The sequence below is a fragment of the Podarcis erhardii genome (genome assembly GCF_964252035.2).
Source record: "Podarcis erhardii genome assembly, chromosome: 7".
Taxonomy (NCBI): Eukaryota; Metazoa; Chordata; class Lepidosauria; order Squamata; family Lacertidae; genus Podarcis; species Podarcis erhardii.
In genome coordinates, this window is record NC_138511.1 from 44,499,485 (window position 1) to 44,515,683 (window position 16,199).

Here is a 16,199-nt window from a genome sequence, read left to right on the forward strand (position 1 = left end):
CTCATTTACTGATATAAAACCCACAACTGGTTGTACTAAGTGCAGAGTGCCAAACAGCATTGATGTTCCTTGGCAGCTTGGTACCCAGCCTTCACAATCAACAGATGCCTCTAGCTTTGCTGTTCAGTGTGTGGGCAGAACATTCCACCTGGACAGAGCCGTGCTAGAAGAGATCCCTGCTCCTTCTTCCATAGCAGCATCTTTGCCTTCAGGTGCCTAAGCACCAAACTGACAGCAGGGGAAGCTACTGTTGGGACCCACCCAGGTCAACCTCCCCTGGCTTTGGAGTCACGTCCTCTGGCACAGATTGGAGTAACACAGCATGCCCTGCCCTTACAAAGGAAAATTAGGCATGTCTAAGGGAATGAGTCACCTCCTTTTTCTAGGCCTCAAGTTGTATTAGAATCTGTGCATGCTATTTAACGGCACTATTAATTTTCTCCTTGCTTCATTTCCCCATAAATGGAAGTTCAGGAATTGCCCACCAGTTTCCTGCATGTTACAAGGCACCATTATAAAACTTGGCTGCATTGCCTGCTGTTTCCCTAAGACTGGAGCTCTGTGACTTGTCTGGGCATGACAGTGGCTGAGTTCTCTGGAACCTAGGCCTTTCTTTAAAGGTTTTTGTTTGTTAAAGTGATTGCTTCTTGGTGGCATCCAAGCTCCTCTACACAACTGGGGTCTAGGGGGACAGGTACCAGCTTAGCAGGGTGCACGAGCCAGTCTTGATGGTGCCACCACAGCCATCTCAAGTCTTTTGTCCACTGCTGTTGCCAGCGAACAGATTGCTCCCTGCACTCTGTGCTGCAAATCCTGCTTGGCCAATTTAGCCTTATTGTGCTTTATATATGTTGAGCCTAACTCATTAAATTACCATCTGGCCCAGATGTTTCTCCATCTGTGCATCCCACCTGTTTGTCTGAAGCAGAAAATGGCTAAAAGACTGGCTTTTAAATCTTTTAGTTTGATAAAAGAGAGGGGGGATTACAGGGTTTCCTCCTTGGTTTGGCTTCTGTGGCAGCTAAATAAATATTTTCTCAAACAGATGTTCAGTGTGTGAGGACCTCTTCTGATTTTCACGCTTTTTGCGTTGAGGGAACTGGCCTATTTGACATCAGCTTGTCTGCTTGAGAAGCCCTGCATGATGTAAAGGATCCTGGGACAAGTGCACACTCAGGCACCAGGGCCACGCTGTTGACCATTATGTACTGAACAGGTGACCTAGAACACTCCTGACACTTCCATCTGATCATGCATTGCAAGAAAGGGGTGGTTGTGGTGGTGAGGAAGCCTCTCTGCCATTAATACTGATCTTCTGATAAGCTTCCAAAGTACAACATGCACCCCCAGATTGAAAACTCCTGTTTGTGGGCCAAGCTGCATCTACCTTGACTGCCCTTTCACTCAGACCAAATCGGAATATTGTGTGCTTCTTCTGAGTGACTGGTTGCCCACTCCAAGCATAAATCATATTCTAAGAGACTTTAGCATTTCTGGGCAAAGAATGGGGCCTCTGAAGAGACAAGGCTCCAGGCTGTGAAATTTGGCAATTAACCACCTGGTTATAGGCCTTGTTCCAACATAACTGTTGGCATTCAGCACAATGAATTGTGCCCAGCATTCCTTGGAGCAGACCCCTTGAAAGGAATGAGCATGGCTAAGTTAGGCCCATTAATCTTATCTAGTCCAAGGATAACTTAGTTGGATACAGTCCAATGGCTCTTTAAAGTAACTCCTTGAAGTTCACACATGTGCAAAAGCAATGCCAGAGTTTTGTTTTCCTCAGCAGGTCTGTGATTTTATGAGCAGGTTCATCGATACCTGGCAAACAAGCAACCCTGTCACACAAGCATACGCAGCATTGGATTCTTGCAAAGCTGCCTTCAAATAGAGCACAGCTGGTACCAGCTCAGATCTCCTGAATGAATCTACCCACCTGTTTGCCCCCTTCCTCTCTCTGGTTTTGCTGCCCTTCAGGGATGAGGAGGGGAGCTTCTCCATGGCAACACAACCACCTTCACTACTGGGCTTCTGTTTTTTTTAAAAAATAATTTTTATTAATTTTCATAAAACAAAAAACACAAAATTAAACAAACAAACAAACAATACATGACTTCCCCATGCCTCCCCTTCACTGCACCCCTGTGTCCAAAATTTTTAGCAATCCTTCATTCCTTTTCAAAATTTGATTTCCTTCATGATTTTCTTAACTTAAATATTTCCAACTATAATTCTCTATTTCTTAACCCTTGACATTTTATCAGTCCAGAATTTTGCAACAGTTCTTAAGATATAATTTAAATTTTTTCCAGTCCTCTTCCACCGTCTCCTTCCTCTGATCACGGATTCTGCCGGTCATCTCTGCCAGTCCCATAAATTCAGTCACCTTTGTCTGCCATTCTTCCAGAGTAGGTAGTTCTTGCATCTTCCAATACTTTGCTAGAAGTATTCTTGCTGCTGTAGTTGCATACATAAAAAAGATCTTATCTTTTTTTGGTACCAATTGGCCTACTACTGGGCTTCTGGTTAGGTCCTCCAGAAACATATACTACCTCCAATTGTGAAGGTAGAGCATGTGGCCCTTTTGGTGCTATGTTGCCCTTTTGGCAGTGATTGGCGCACCCTCTACTCCCTGCTCCCCACTGCTGTGCCTGGTCTGTGCAGCTGCTTTTTCTTCTTGCAGCTAGAAAGAAGGTGCACTCAGACACCTCATCGGCTGGAAAATTCTCTTGGCTCACTGATGAGTTGCTGCTGGCAAAGGGCCCTTTCTTTAAAGATAATAGCATAATTGCTCCCCTGTGTGTCAGGGCTTTACCCTCCTCTCTTCTCTTTTCTTTTCTTTTTCTTTTCAAGGTGCTGCTCGCTCCTGCTTTCCCTGCCCCCAGCAAGAGTGCTTTTTGGGGGAAGGGGGGTGGTCCCTGTCCTTCCTAGTCAGCTAAACATCAGGAAAGCTTTTCAAGTCACAATTTTCTTATATTTCTGCCCTATTCCCATTGCTTTTTATTGTTAATCTTCTAGAAGTTTTTTGGGGGGTTTTTTTAATGAATGGAAGCTCTTTGGCCACTTAGGTGCTCAGTGATTGACTTAAAAGAATTTTGAGGCCCCAGGCCCATGATACAAATCTGCATGTGCTAATGCAAACTGAGGCTAAGTTTCAGAGGGGGAGTAATTTAAAGAAATAAAGGGGAGAAGGTACAGGAGATATCTACCCCAGGGGAAAAGACTTGGAGCTCAAGCCCCCTGACCCCGACAACAGCCCTGGGCTTTGACACACAAACACACACACACACCCCAACACTCCTGGGGACTGCAGCTATGAGGCTGTGTGTGTTGTGGCTTCTCCCACTGCTTGGTCATGGGTGTGGGGCTGTTGATCTGAATGAGGGTCTCTTGAGGCTGCTGAGGTGTCATACTTCACTCCCAGCCTGTGCCACTCCTACCCACCCTGGTTCTTGCACCGCTGTCAGCACAGCCCCCTATTTGGCATGCACCAACTAGTCTGTCTATTTATAGACCAAATTAAACCAAAGTGTTTTGTACGTCTTCACATTTTTCAACACTACAGCACTATTTAAGACTGTGCTCGCTATTCTTAAAAATCACTGGATTTCCTTCCCCACCCCCTGCTGCTAATCTTTTCTGGGATTTGCTTTGCTTTGGGGTTGTCTCTGCTCCAAACGGCTGCAGGGAGTGCTGGCTGTGGCAAAAACCCTTCTGCACCTCTGGATATTGGTATCTCTGGTGTGGAGGAAAACCTTTCCAAAGTAATGTTGGTTATTCTGCCTTTGTGGCAGTGTAATAGCGAGAGTTGCACCACTACAAAACTATGACTTACTGCTGGAAGCAAAAGGGGCCTAATTTTGACCCATCTGCTCCATCATGGCACAGATGCATCTGTTGCTGAGGAGAAGGACTCCAGTGATGCTCTGGGAAGAAGGAGGACGGGAGGATGGGAGGTGGGGTGCCTCAGCGAACCCTGCCCTGCAGGTCTTGACTGCAGCAAATGCCCTAAGCTCTGGGATGCCTTTTGCAAAGGGACAACTCCTGCGCAAGCAGACCGCCTGCATCCCAGGAGGGAGCGGCTGGTTTGCAACAGTTCTGCTGCTTTCATGTCAGCCCTCATTAGAAAGCAGATTTTCTTCTTCAGGCAGCAGAAAGCTGAAGACAAGTTGAGATCTGTCAGCTGGCTAGAACAGTTAAGGAAGGAAAGGGAATCTGTGCAACCTGACCCCCGTTGTGTGTAACTTCAGGAGTTTGGGGGGGGGGGGAGCAGCTAGAACTGTGGCTTATATGTGCCTGTGTAGTCTCATTTTTCTTCTCTTGGGGTGGGGAGGAAAGAGGTGCTTCTCCTCTCCCCCTTCCAGGCATTGCTGAAGGATTTGCATTATCAACTGAGTTTAAACACATTAAACCTTCCCCCAGGATGTCAGCTGAGACACTTCCTCTTCTTATTCAGGGATCATTCACTGCATGGGGGAGGGGGCTGGGAGGGAACCTGCTTTGTTCATTCAGCTCCTGATCCAGGAAAAGTGCTGCTTTCGTAGGCAAGAGTCATAATAATTAGACCTCCTCCTCCTCCTCAGCTGTCTAGGGGCGCCTGGGAGGGAGATGCTTCTGACACCCTGGGTGGGTTGGTGCACTGCAGGCCTTGCATCCCACCAAGGGGTGGGGGGTGTTAACAGTTAGGAGGGATGCAAGCTAATTTCCTTCAGCAGAGTAGACAGCTCCCCATCTCACCCCAAGTACTACCACTATAGACTTTACAGCTTGAAAATGTGCGTGCAGAGGCAGCTGGTACCTGAGACCAAAGCTGGGCTTGTGCTGGTCACAGAGCCAAAATGGATTTTTGTGGAATAAAGATATCTACAAGATTCTGCTTACTGTGCACAAGTTGTTCAAGATACAGAATTTGAGGTTGGTTCTTAGCTTAAGAGTTGAGAAAACAGAGCAAAGGTTGTAAATGTGCAGCAGCAGAGGTACCCTCAGCTGGCATCCCTCCCCCACTCCTCCTCCATGGCTGAAGCCCCTTCAGGGCAGATGCATATGTGTGTGCCTTTTGTCCCATTGACATGCAGGTGAGACAAAGACCAGTGGGGGGAAGGGATTTGTATGCTTTGGAATTCAGGGGGAACCAGAGAGGCGGCTAATGAAAATTAAGGGATTACCCTTTCATCCTGTGCCTGCCTGACAGTGTGGCAGGAAGCGCCAGGGTGTATCCAGTTCAGAAGTGGCCTGTTATGTAACTCTTGTTCTTGTCTGAGTGCTTGAATAAACCCACATTCAGTCCTGCCTCATTGTGCTCCCCCCACCCACCCAATATTTCTGCAGCAGCAAGTTTGCACACCCCACTGGTTCTACTTAGTCACAGCGGCAGCAGGTGGGGGAGCATTTGCCACAGAGCAAAAGTCTTCTGGCTCTTCCTTCTAGACTTGTTGCCCTTTGCTGTTCTGTGTCATGGGTTAAGGAGCGCAATCGGATTGCTCACTCTAGTTTTCACACGCTTTGCTGTTTCTAATGCACTTGGTCTGCTGTGGCCTCTGAATGGGCAAACAGAAATCCAGGTTGTGTATATTTGCTTCCTCTCCATTCTCTGATGAATAATTTTGTGAAACTTGAAAGAAAGCTGGCGTACTCTTAGACTGGCATTAAATTGGTGTCGTTAGTAAAAGGCATGATGTTACCTTCTGCCTGACCCCCTTGGGACTGACATGACAGCCACATTCTATTCTGTTGCATGCGAATCATAGAATCTAGAATCATGGAATTGTAGAATTGGAAGGGATCCACCCCAAGGGTCATCTAGTTCAACCACCTGCGATGCAGGAATCACAGCTGCCTGACAGATGACCACCCGACGTGTTTTAAAACCTCCAGTGAAGGAACATCCACCTCCTTCTGAGGTAATTCATTCTACTGTTGAATAGCTCTTGCTGTCCTTTCTTGTAATTTGAATCCATTGGTTCAGGTCCCATCCTCTGGAGCAGCAGAAAACAAGTTTGCTCCATCCTCCATGTGCCACCCCTTCAGATATTTAAAAATGGCTTCTCTTTTCTAGGCTAAACATACCCAGCTCCCTCAAGTGTTCCTCATAAGACTTGGTTTCCAGTACTTTTATCATCTTGGTTGTTCTCCTTTGCACACATTCAAACTTGCCAATATCCTTCTAAAACTGTGATACCTTTTTCACATTGTTGACTTACATTAAGCCTGTGGTCTAACAAGACCCCTAGATCCATTTTACATGGGTTGGTTCTTCATGGTTCTGAGTTTGGGCATCTTAACAGCAACCATTTTGAGGCACAGGAATATGGCTACTTCCACACCCACAGCCCTACTCACTACTCACTACAAAATCCCAGGGACTTTTGCAGCATTGTGGTCCAGAACTGACTGCAAAGATTAAGAGGGCTGGACCGGAGCCTTTCAGCCCCTGTGACCAGAGTCATTTTGGAAGTGTCCTTCCTCCCATTTTATAGATGGGGAAGTAAGGGCAAGCAGTAGTGAGAGCAGAATTGAAAACATCCTTCCGGGTTGAAGTTCACATCACTCCTTCCCTGAAAAGAATGAGCTTTTTGCACCAGCAGCTGTTCATGTATCTGTAGGAGTGCTGCTTGTTGGGTCAGGGTGAGCAGCGCTGCAAAGTCCCAGACACTCTTACTCTTTCTCTCTCTCTCAGTAAGAGAAAAATCTGCTCCCAAGTCAGCAAGAATTGACTTCAGGATTCCTCTTCTGGCCAGAGAAGAGGAATTTGGGGCAGTAAGAAGCATCACCTTTCCTAACAGGTGGCTGCCTGACCAGCCATCCTGGGAACCTGCTCAAAAGGTGCAACAAAAATCACTAGGTCATTAGCTAGGACTGGCTGGGGATCCTCCTGCACAGAAGCCACAAGAGGCTGGGCTGCCCACAGATCAGAGGTCAGAGGTGAGTCCAGGAAAACTGGCGTCACATTGTAGATGCCCATGGGCACACATGCTGACAGCTGACGCTCTGAACCACAGGCCAGTGGATGGTTGCATAAGAAGGGGGGGTTGTGCAGATGGGCCAGGCGCCTGGTCAGCTGTGAACACTCACCAAAGCGTGTGATCTTGACTGGTCGATAGCAGAGCACCGCTGGCCAAGGTGACTTCTAGATTGGAGCTGCAGCTCATTGCCATGTGATAGATAGGTTTTCAATTTAAACCACCACAGCTTTATTGTCCAGGCTGTGTGACGCTGCCACCTCCAGCAGAGCTATCCTCTGCCAACCACCTGCACTGTCTGGTGGTTTACACGTGAGTCGGAAAATCATTGCTGATGGAAGGGAGGTGGCAATGCACCAAAAGCCTGGGATCTCCATTTGCCCTTGGTTCCTTATCTCTGCCCATCTCGTTGTGTCCTCCATGGAGCAGGCCACTTTTCCCCAAGAGATATCAACAGTGCTGGCCCCCACCCAGCCAAAGCTCTTGCTTAACAAGTTTTATGTATTTTTCATGGGTGATAAGTTTAATACATTCTCTATCTCTTTGTCTACTTCTTCTCCATAGTACAGAGCTCTGTTCTGCAAAAGGTGAGTGACTTAAATAATCAGAACCTTTCTCTCCTCCGCTCCCACTCTTACAGGAGACATGGCCTTCTCACACCGAGACAACCTGATCCACGCCTTTCTGCGAGGAGCAAGAGATCTGGATGGCACTCTTAGGGCAAGCAGCCTGTCCAATCTGGGAGAGCTGTGCCAGATACTTCATTTTCAGCTGGGCTCTGTGGTCCATGAGGTATTGGCCACATCACCTCCTCTCTAAAGCTTTTGTTGCTACTGGAACATGGCTACTGGGGTGGCATGCTTGGAAGGGGAGGCTTATATAACTTCCTCCCAAATGGAAACCTGTGGCCTGATTAGTGCTGGTATATACCCCCCATGCTATGAATTCCTTTTGCCTCTTTGGCTTCTGAGAGCCCCTTCAACATACTCCCTCTGCCTAGTGCACTCCACGTAGATGTTTTAGACTCCCATTAGCCCCAGGCAGCACAGTCATGTGATACTGGGACAGATGAGTGCTGCAGTTCAAAGCATCTGGAGGGCACTGTGTTGGGGAAGGCCGCTGTAGAGCATTCTCACAGACTTCTTTTTTTCAGACAGCGTAACGCTTTCCAGTGCCTTTCGCCTTCTGCCCACTAAAACACTCTCCACTGTCCTGTTTGATAATTGGGTATCTTCCATTAAACATGGGCAGTTTGACTGGTGTCTTTCAAGGTTAAGTCCATCAGAGCCACAACTGGGTGCTCCAGGGACAGAACACTCACAACCATGCATTTCTGTGTCAAGCTGCGGAACACCTGCCTCATACCGAGTCAGGCTATTGGCCCATCTAGCTCAACATTGTCTGTTCTGACTGGCATCACCACTGCAGGGTTTTAGACAGGAGACGTCCCCAGCCCTACTAAGAGACGCCAGGAACTGAACCAGGGACCTTCTGCCTGCAAAGCCAATGCTCTATCAATGAGTCACAACCCTACCTCAGCCTCCCCAACCTCTCCTGGGTTTTTGTATCTGTATTTTCTCCTCCTCCGTAGCTCAGTGGTAGAGCATCTGCTTTGCATGCAGAAGGGCTCCAGATTCAACCCCTGGGGTCTCTAGCCAGGGCTGGGAATATCCCTGTCTGAAACCTAGAGAGCCTCTGCTATTCACTGCAGATAGGACTGAGCCAGATGGACCCAATGATCTGACTTGGTAAAAGGCAGCTTTCTTTGCAGAGATGAGAGCCACAGGCCAAGCACAATGCTAAGTATCTAGTACAGGGGTCAGCAACCTTTTTCAGCTGTGGGCTGGTCCACTGTCCCTCAGACCATGTGGTGGGCTGGACTATATATGGGGGAGGGGGGGATGAACGAATTCCTATGCCCCACAAATAATCCAGAGATGCATTTTAAATAAAAAGACACATTCTTCTTATGTAAAAACACGCTGATTCCCGGACTGTCCACAGGCCGGATTGAGAAGGCGATTGGGCCGCATCTGGCCCACGGACCTTAGGTTGCCTACCCCTGACCTAGTAAGTAAGTCTTACTGGAAGCTAGGGTGTGCCTTTTGCTGCCTGGAAGGTTGCTGAATGGACCCTTAACAGCCAAGAAGTCTGTGTTTTCCATTTGCCCTCTGCCACTTCTCCAACAACTAGCTGGAGCAGGGCTGTGAATGCTCTTGCGTCCAATGATGCACTTCGGTGCTATGGAGATGGGTGCCATGGAAATATGTGCCCACCAGGCAGGTACATCTTGGTATTCATAGGCAGGAGGGATCAGTTCTCTGGATTCTGCACAGTAATGCTTTTGGGGGCTACCTCCAAGGATAATAAGTTCAGAGGCATGTTGTGTGCCATTTCAGGGTCACCTGACCCTGACCCTCCTGCTGGGTTGAGAAACCTGATGGAAGCTCTGTCCAGCGTTAACTAATATGCAGAGGCACACACTACATATTGCAGCCTTTTGTTTGGTGTTTAGTTAAAACAGAATGACATCCTAATTGCTACCACAGGTGAGAAACTGCAAGCCACCCATACGTATATGTGAAAAGGGCTATGGGGTGGAAAAGAAGTCCATAATTGGACCACTGTGTTTACAATGTACCTTTGAAGCACATTCAAATCACCTTCTTTCCCTCAAAGAATTCTGGGCACTATTATTGACCCCTCACAGTAATACAAATCCCAGCAACCCTTAACAAACCAGTCCCCAAGTTTATTTGAGGTGTGTGGGTCTGTGTGCTTTTAATGTGCCTTAAAAACATAGTGCGTACACAACCTTTGTCCTCAATAGCTATGAGTAAAATAGGCTGGTTTTTTTATTCATTAAAAAAGCACATTACGGGGTATCTAGGTAAAATGATCATAAGCTTCATTCCCACAAAGGTTTGAAAGAACCCTGCTGGGCGCATTGGAAGCAGCCTTATGTAGCAGGTCATACCCTTTGTCTGTCTAGCTCAGCAGTGTCTGCTCTGTACAGCAGCAGGCTCTCCAGGGTATTGAGCAAAAAGAGAAAGCTTGCTCATCACCTGCTACATATGTGAGATTATTTTAATTGGAGAGGTGTCACCTGGCAGGATTGAACAAGGCGCCTTTTGCATGCAAAGCAGCTGCTTCCCCTCCTCCTTCCTGCAGTGCTGAAGCTGGAATAGCAGGAGGTGTGAATGCCCTCTTGGTGTCAGGAGCTGTGCATGACAGCTCGGCTGCTGCCTATTGCTATAGCTCCCGTGCATCTACAGCAGCACACTGGGAGGAGGTGGGTGGCTTGGTGCAGATTTCAAGCCGCACTTTTCCATGTGTGAGGAGGGAGAGAGAGAAGGATGCTTCTGGCTCTGCAGCGGGCCAGGTGCCAGCTGATTCAGCAGGAGCTGCTGCAGAGGGGGAGGGGAAAATGCTGCCCTTGAGCTGAAGGAAGGAGGCTACAGTGGGGAACTCTGTGCAGGGCAGAGGCTTCTCTGCCAGTTTCAGAACCAGCAGCAGGGACCTCCTTGGAGGCCAGGAAACAGGAGTTCTGCCCACTCACCACAAGCTGGGTGGCAGTTTCCATGCCATGAATGTGAATAAGCTCCAAGGCAGGAGTAGCTGCCTTTGCTCAGGAGTTTGCAATACTGACCCTTCCCACCGAGATGGGGAAGAAAACTTCTTCCTCTCTCACTTAAGTTTCCTTAGCGCAGCATTCCACAATGGGTTTTAGAGCAAAGGCTGTCGCTCAATGGCAGAGCATCTGCTTTGCATCCAGAAGGTCCCAGGTTCAGTCTTTAGGTGGGGCTGGAAAGATCAACCTCCTATTCTCTTGACTGTTCTGGTGTGGTGGGCTTTGATTTTGCGCTCAGGTTTGCTGTGCAGGCACTCCTGAGTCCCCAGCCCACAGACCATCACAGGTGGGCAAAGTAGTCTGCCTGTCCTAATAGGGCCTATGACTTTATCTGTCTGACAGGTGACCTCATGTCTGACAGCAATAGCGAAGACCGACGGTCAGGTTGAAGTGCGGAGAGCAGCCGTCCATGTGGTGGTGCTTCTGCTGCGCGGCCTCAGCACGAGAGCGGTGGAGGTGAGCTGCTTCCCTTCTTGATTCTGCCCAAAAGAGAGATGCCCTGTAGCCCAGGCTCCTCTGCTTTTATGGTTGAGACTGGAGGTAAAAGTTTTTCCCCACTCCCCCTAGGGCCAGAGCTGTGGTTTGCCCTGCAAGTGCCCTGTGTGAAGAGAAGTGGAACGGGGGCAACACCAAAGAAAATGGACAAAAAGTAAAAGGAGAGGCGCACCTTGAGCTGGTGCCCAGAAGCCGCCATTTATGTTGTGAAAATTGCCTATCATGTCTCAACTGTAGGTCTTCTCCCCTCTATAGCCTAGCAACAGAACCTCTTTCAGTCCTGAAAGTGAAAGCCTATACTCAAGAGCAAACAGTCTTTTACTCAAAATAAGACCCATTAAGGTCTGAACACATTAAGCCACCTTCACAAAATAAACGGCTAGCTTTCGGGCAGCAGACTGAAGGCTGCCTCTTCCCTTTTCCTGTGTGGGCAGCATCCTTGCAGCAAGGCTCAGACTGCCACAGCTGGTTCTATCCCAGAAGTTGGCTCTGAGCAGTGGGAATTTCATTTGCAACTACCATTGACTCACTGGAAAAAAGATTACAAGAATCATGTTCATCTGATTGTTGCTGCAGGCAGTCAATGAAAGGTGTGGCCTTCTAGAACTGCCCTGGTGCCCTTCCAAGGTGAATTGCCTCCCAAGTTGAGGCAAAGGGCAGTAGAAGCACCATCCAGACCCAGGAAATTCTGTTCCTGCTAGGATTTCTCTCCAGCCATATTCTCAGCTTGTTGCTGCTGTTGCACTCTTGTCCTTGATTATTACAGAGGGTGGAAGTGACCTTGAATGAACGACACAATGGGAGGTGGAAATACTTCCTAAAGTTTTGAAAGCATAGAAAGCATTATCCCCCTTGTAGTTTTTAAAGGGAAAAGACATTTGGAAATATTTGGATTAATTTTTTTTAGTATTTACTAGACTGCCAGTACCAAACCCAATTTATATCACTGGAGCTCAAAGATACAATATACATGCAGTTTCCCTGACATTGTCAAACAGGGATAAAACAATTGCAGAGTAGCAGCAGAGAAATGAAAATCTTTAGGTCTTCATTGAGCAGGAGTATTTGGGGGAGGGTTTTTGGATTTTAATCCCTTTCCCCATTATTCCATAACATAAATTGTTCATTTTTTATTTCCAAGTTTCTCTCTGCCCCCACCCCATAAATGGTCTCACAGGCCACTTCCTTTTAAGAATAGGAGATGAATGTTACTCCATTAGAGCCTCTGCATGGTTAATAATAAAATTCAAAAACAATCAGCAAACTTCCCAAAGGAGATAAGCAAGTTGCCAAACTGCTGAGGGTTTTGGGATGTATTCCTTGTATTGAGGCTGTGTATAGTGAATGAGGCCTGCTGGGACTTGTGCCTTCTACAGGCTGCCCACCTGAGTTTCAAAGCGCAGCAGCATCAGGTGGAGCTGCCTTGGCATGGTTGGCCAGGTGCAGGCCAGGAGCCCTGGGCAAGCTGCCACCAGTGGATCTCTTTTGGCAGGACACTGGGGAGTGCCCCATCCAGGAAGCCCAGGGATTGTGTCTTCTTCCTTCTGCTCCTTTCTACCTTCGCTCTTAGCCAAGCCCTGTGGGGATGGGCTAGCCATGCTGGGCTCTGAGAGAAGCTGCTTGACTCTCTGCCTCTCCTGCACAGCAGTGCTGTTTCTTTGGCAAGGCTGCTTCTCTTTCTACCTTTGGACAGGCAGGAGCCTCAGTGCCAGGCACCTGAAATGAAAAGGGCATTTATGCACAAGTCACTCTCCAACTGCCTTTCGGGGGGGCGGGGGGGGGGAATCCAGCCCTCTGCGAATGCACACACCTTTGCAGGCCAGGCCCACAATTTGGTTGCTCCTGTGGCTCTCTCATCAAATTCCCCTGCACAAGCTCACGTTGAAATTAGGAACCTTTCAGGCTGAGCAAAACTCTTTGCCTTATGACCCCATTGCATCCTCGCGCCAGTGGATGCTTTTCCTGTTGGGCTCTGCACCTCAGGAGAAAATGAGGACGGGAGCCCTCATGCCAAATTTGAACTGAACCAGCACAAGAGTTGCCTTCTTACCTCCAGCACAATCATGGCTGCAATTTTGCAAGTTTTGACCCAGTGCAGGTTCCCATCTGCAGCTTTCTGGCTTTTACTGACTTTCATTTTCTTTTTTGCTGTTTTGCTTTCCCAACATTGAAAGTTCTGGGAAATCACCATTATCTTTTCTCAATGTGTCATGCAGCAAGGCAACTCTGTTTAGATCATTGCAAGCTCCATTACCTGCCACCAGGTAGCTCTGTACGGTAGTTCAAGGGTCAGCAGTGTGTTTTCACTACACAAATTAATCTCAGGTGCTCAGGGTCTGTAATGAAGCCTGGGCAAAGCAGAAGGGTGTGTAGAGCACCTTAGATTCAGAATCCAAAAGATGATAGATGGGTGTATACTAATTCCTCGCTCTTACTTGTTATAAACATTTTATCACACCTTGACTAGAATGTGACAGGTCTACAAGGGGCCAGCTAACATTGCTCTGGGGACCAGATCAGGCTTACGGAATTTTCTAGCACAGATCTAGACAAAAGTATTTTCTGACAGGCAGCTGCAAAGGGAGCCCTTTAACCGCAGTTCGTTGGACAGCTGAATGGCTTCTGGGGCATGAAAGGTTCTTTTGGACATTGCACATAACTCTGCCTCTCCAATGGGTGTTTCTTTTCCTGGTGTGGAATAAGCATTCTGACAGCTCACTATCATGACCTCAGTTGTTCCTAGGAATAAGAGGGAATCTCCCAGACTGGTGCAATGCTTTCCTGCTGGAGGTGTTTTCCTATGGTGTTGCAGAAAAGGAAGTGGTGTCACACCTTCAACAGGAGCAAAGGCTATCGATCCTATATTGGGGAAGTGCCTTAGCTGAGTGGTAGAACATCAGCTTTGCATGCAGAAGGTCCCAGGTTCAATCCTGGGCATTTCTGCATAGGGCTGGAAGGAAACCCGGTCTGAAACTTGGGAGAGCTGCTACCAGTCAGCGTTGACAATACTGAGCTAGATGGACCAATGGTCTGACTCCACATAAGGTCGCTTCCTATGTTCCCATAGCCAGGCTTTGATCTGCTGTGGTGGATATGTGGGCACAAAAAGCCACAGGGCTTTGCCTTATTTCTGAAGTGAGCATTCATCAGGCAGTCTCCAGCAAGCCCTATCTATAAAAGTTTCTGTTTTCAGAATCTGCTGCTGCCTGTTTGTTGCAAGATGCAAGACAGGCCTCTGTTGCTTTGCAAAGGTCACCTGCTGCAGGACCTCAGTGGCCAGAACTCCCTTGGTGCAGTGGGAGGTGGAGGAGGCAGAAAATGTGTTGAGCATTAATGAGAAGCTTGTCTGGGTGGGATTACCTGGCTGTCCCACATGCAGACTGTGATTAGAGAAATTTGGAAAGGTATTCTCCCCCCCCCCCCGAACCTCATCCTGACAATCTTCTGGCTATCAGATCCTTCAGAAAAAGGTGGGAAACTATTGAGAAAGCATTTCAAGACAAAGCAGAGGCCAGTCTGGCCTTTGTTTGGTGCTCAGAAAGAACACACTCCCATACTCTGCCTATGCATTATAGGCACTAGGGATCCAAATAGTTCACTCCCACACACTCAACCCTGATTCAACTTTCTCTTTCCTCTTCCCCTGCCCCCCCCCCAGGTTCTCCAGGATGTGCTGCTGGAACTCTACCACCTGCTGAAGTTTGTGGTGCGCTGCGAACAAGATGAGGTCACTGTACTTCACGCACAGCTGGCCTTGGAGGAGCTGGATGGCATCATGAGGGAGCTCCTGTTTCCCCGTCAAACTCTTGAGAAAAAGATTGAGGTCCTTCCTTAGGGAAGCACAAGTGCCAGTGGATCAGAGGACTCCTGCTACTGTGCGGCACAACCTCAGAACTGTACCAGGGTCTCTCAGGGAAGTGGGGTTTGGGAGCCGAGCAGCTGGGCTCTTGAACCCCTGTGGCCTCAGAAGTGCTAGTCTGCAATGAGGGAGTGGCTGGTCCTTGAGCTGTGGCTCCTGAGAGCAGACTGGGCCACTGCCTGCCTAGAACATTGCTCCCACGGGCAGATTTTGCAGAAATTTGACACTTATTCAAGGGTGTCCCTTAGGAGGGAAGGACTGTCTTGGGGCTGCTGCTGGGATCAGTCAATGCAATAAATTTAATAGGGGAAAACTTTCTTGTGTGGAAAGTGTGCATGCCTTCATAGACCAGGGTTCACATACCCCACCTGGCTGGTAGCAGATGGTGTCCAGTGGAGAGGGAGTCAAATTTAGAGCAGGTATAAGAGGAGTGGCTATGATCATGAATTGCAGAGTCCCTGGCTGTAATCCCTGGTTGGCTGTGAAGTCACCAGCTGGCCCTACATGAACTCCTGCCTTGTATCCTCTTCCTTGCTTTTTATGGGATGTTTCTTGTTTGCATGAAATGAAGCTGAAGTGTGGTCCCATCCTTCACAGTCCCTTGACTGGGGCATTCCATTCTGCCTTTTGCTTTTTGTTTTGGACTGTAAATGCAGCAGAGGAAAATTTGTCTAGATTTCTTTTTTAAAAAATCCTGCATGGCTCAGTTATAGGAAGTCAGCTCAACGAGTTTACACCTAATTGTACTTTGGAAATTCTGTGAAAATTGTATTTTAAAGAAATAACAGGAGGGGAACAAGTTCACACCTCAGAATGGCATGATGGAGCTTGAACAGTCCTCAGCCATCCCTTCTGTGGTGGCTAGAAAGGGACACTCAAGGCCACTGCTACGTTAGCTGTCTGATTAGTCCTCCCCAAAATCTTCACCTAGTGCAGCCTCATAGCTTAGCTCTAACAACAACAAGAGTCAGTCAAGGCAAAATCCAATATGTCCACCTTTTCTGTACACAATACAATAAAAGGAAGGTATGGAATGGCAGCTGCTGGGCAAGGCCTTCCACCACTCCAACCCTTTTCTTGAGAACTAGAGTAAAAAAGGTGCCACAGAGCATTAAAGGGAAACACTTCTTCTAGTCATCTTATGCAACAACTTTGACTGCTGCAATTGCATTCTTGACAACCTGGAAACGCTCACACCTACTTCATACAAATTACTTTCATTGAAATACCCTGTTGTGTGTTGGAAACTTTGCTG

At 47.9% G+C, this 16,199-nt stretch overlaps 1 protein-coding gene across 3 annotated transcripts in view; it reads left to right on the forward strand.

Moving 5' to 3' along the window:
- TANGO6 (transport and golgi organization 6 homolog) overlaps nucleotides 1-15,612 on the forward strand; it is a 46,376-nt gene extending 30,764 nt beyond the window's left edge. Inside the window, exons 16-19 of one of the 3 annotated variants that reach the window (XR_014159010.1) lie at nucleotides 7,600-7,751; nucleotides 10,933-11,046; nucleotides 14,744-15,329; nucleotides 15,364-15,612. Coding sequence is in view for 2 of the 3 variants with exons in the window: in XM_081872385.1 (XP_081728511.1) it covers nucleotides 7,600-7,751; nucleotides 10,933-11,046; nucleotides 14,744-14,920 (443 nt within the window). In the remaining variant the exon portion in view is untranslated. Of the gene's footprint in view, nucleotides 1-7,599; nucleotides 7,752-10,932; nucleotides 11,047-14,743 lie in introns of all 3 variants that reach the window. The other 2 variants (XM_081872385.1, XM_081872386.1) reach the window with 2 other exon arrangements.
- The last annotated feature ends 587 nt before the right edge of the window (nucleotides 15,613-16,199 follow it).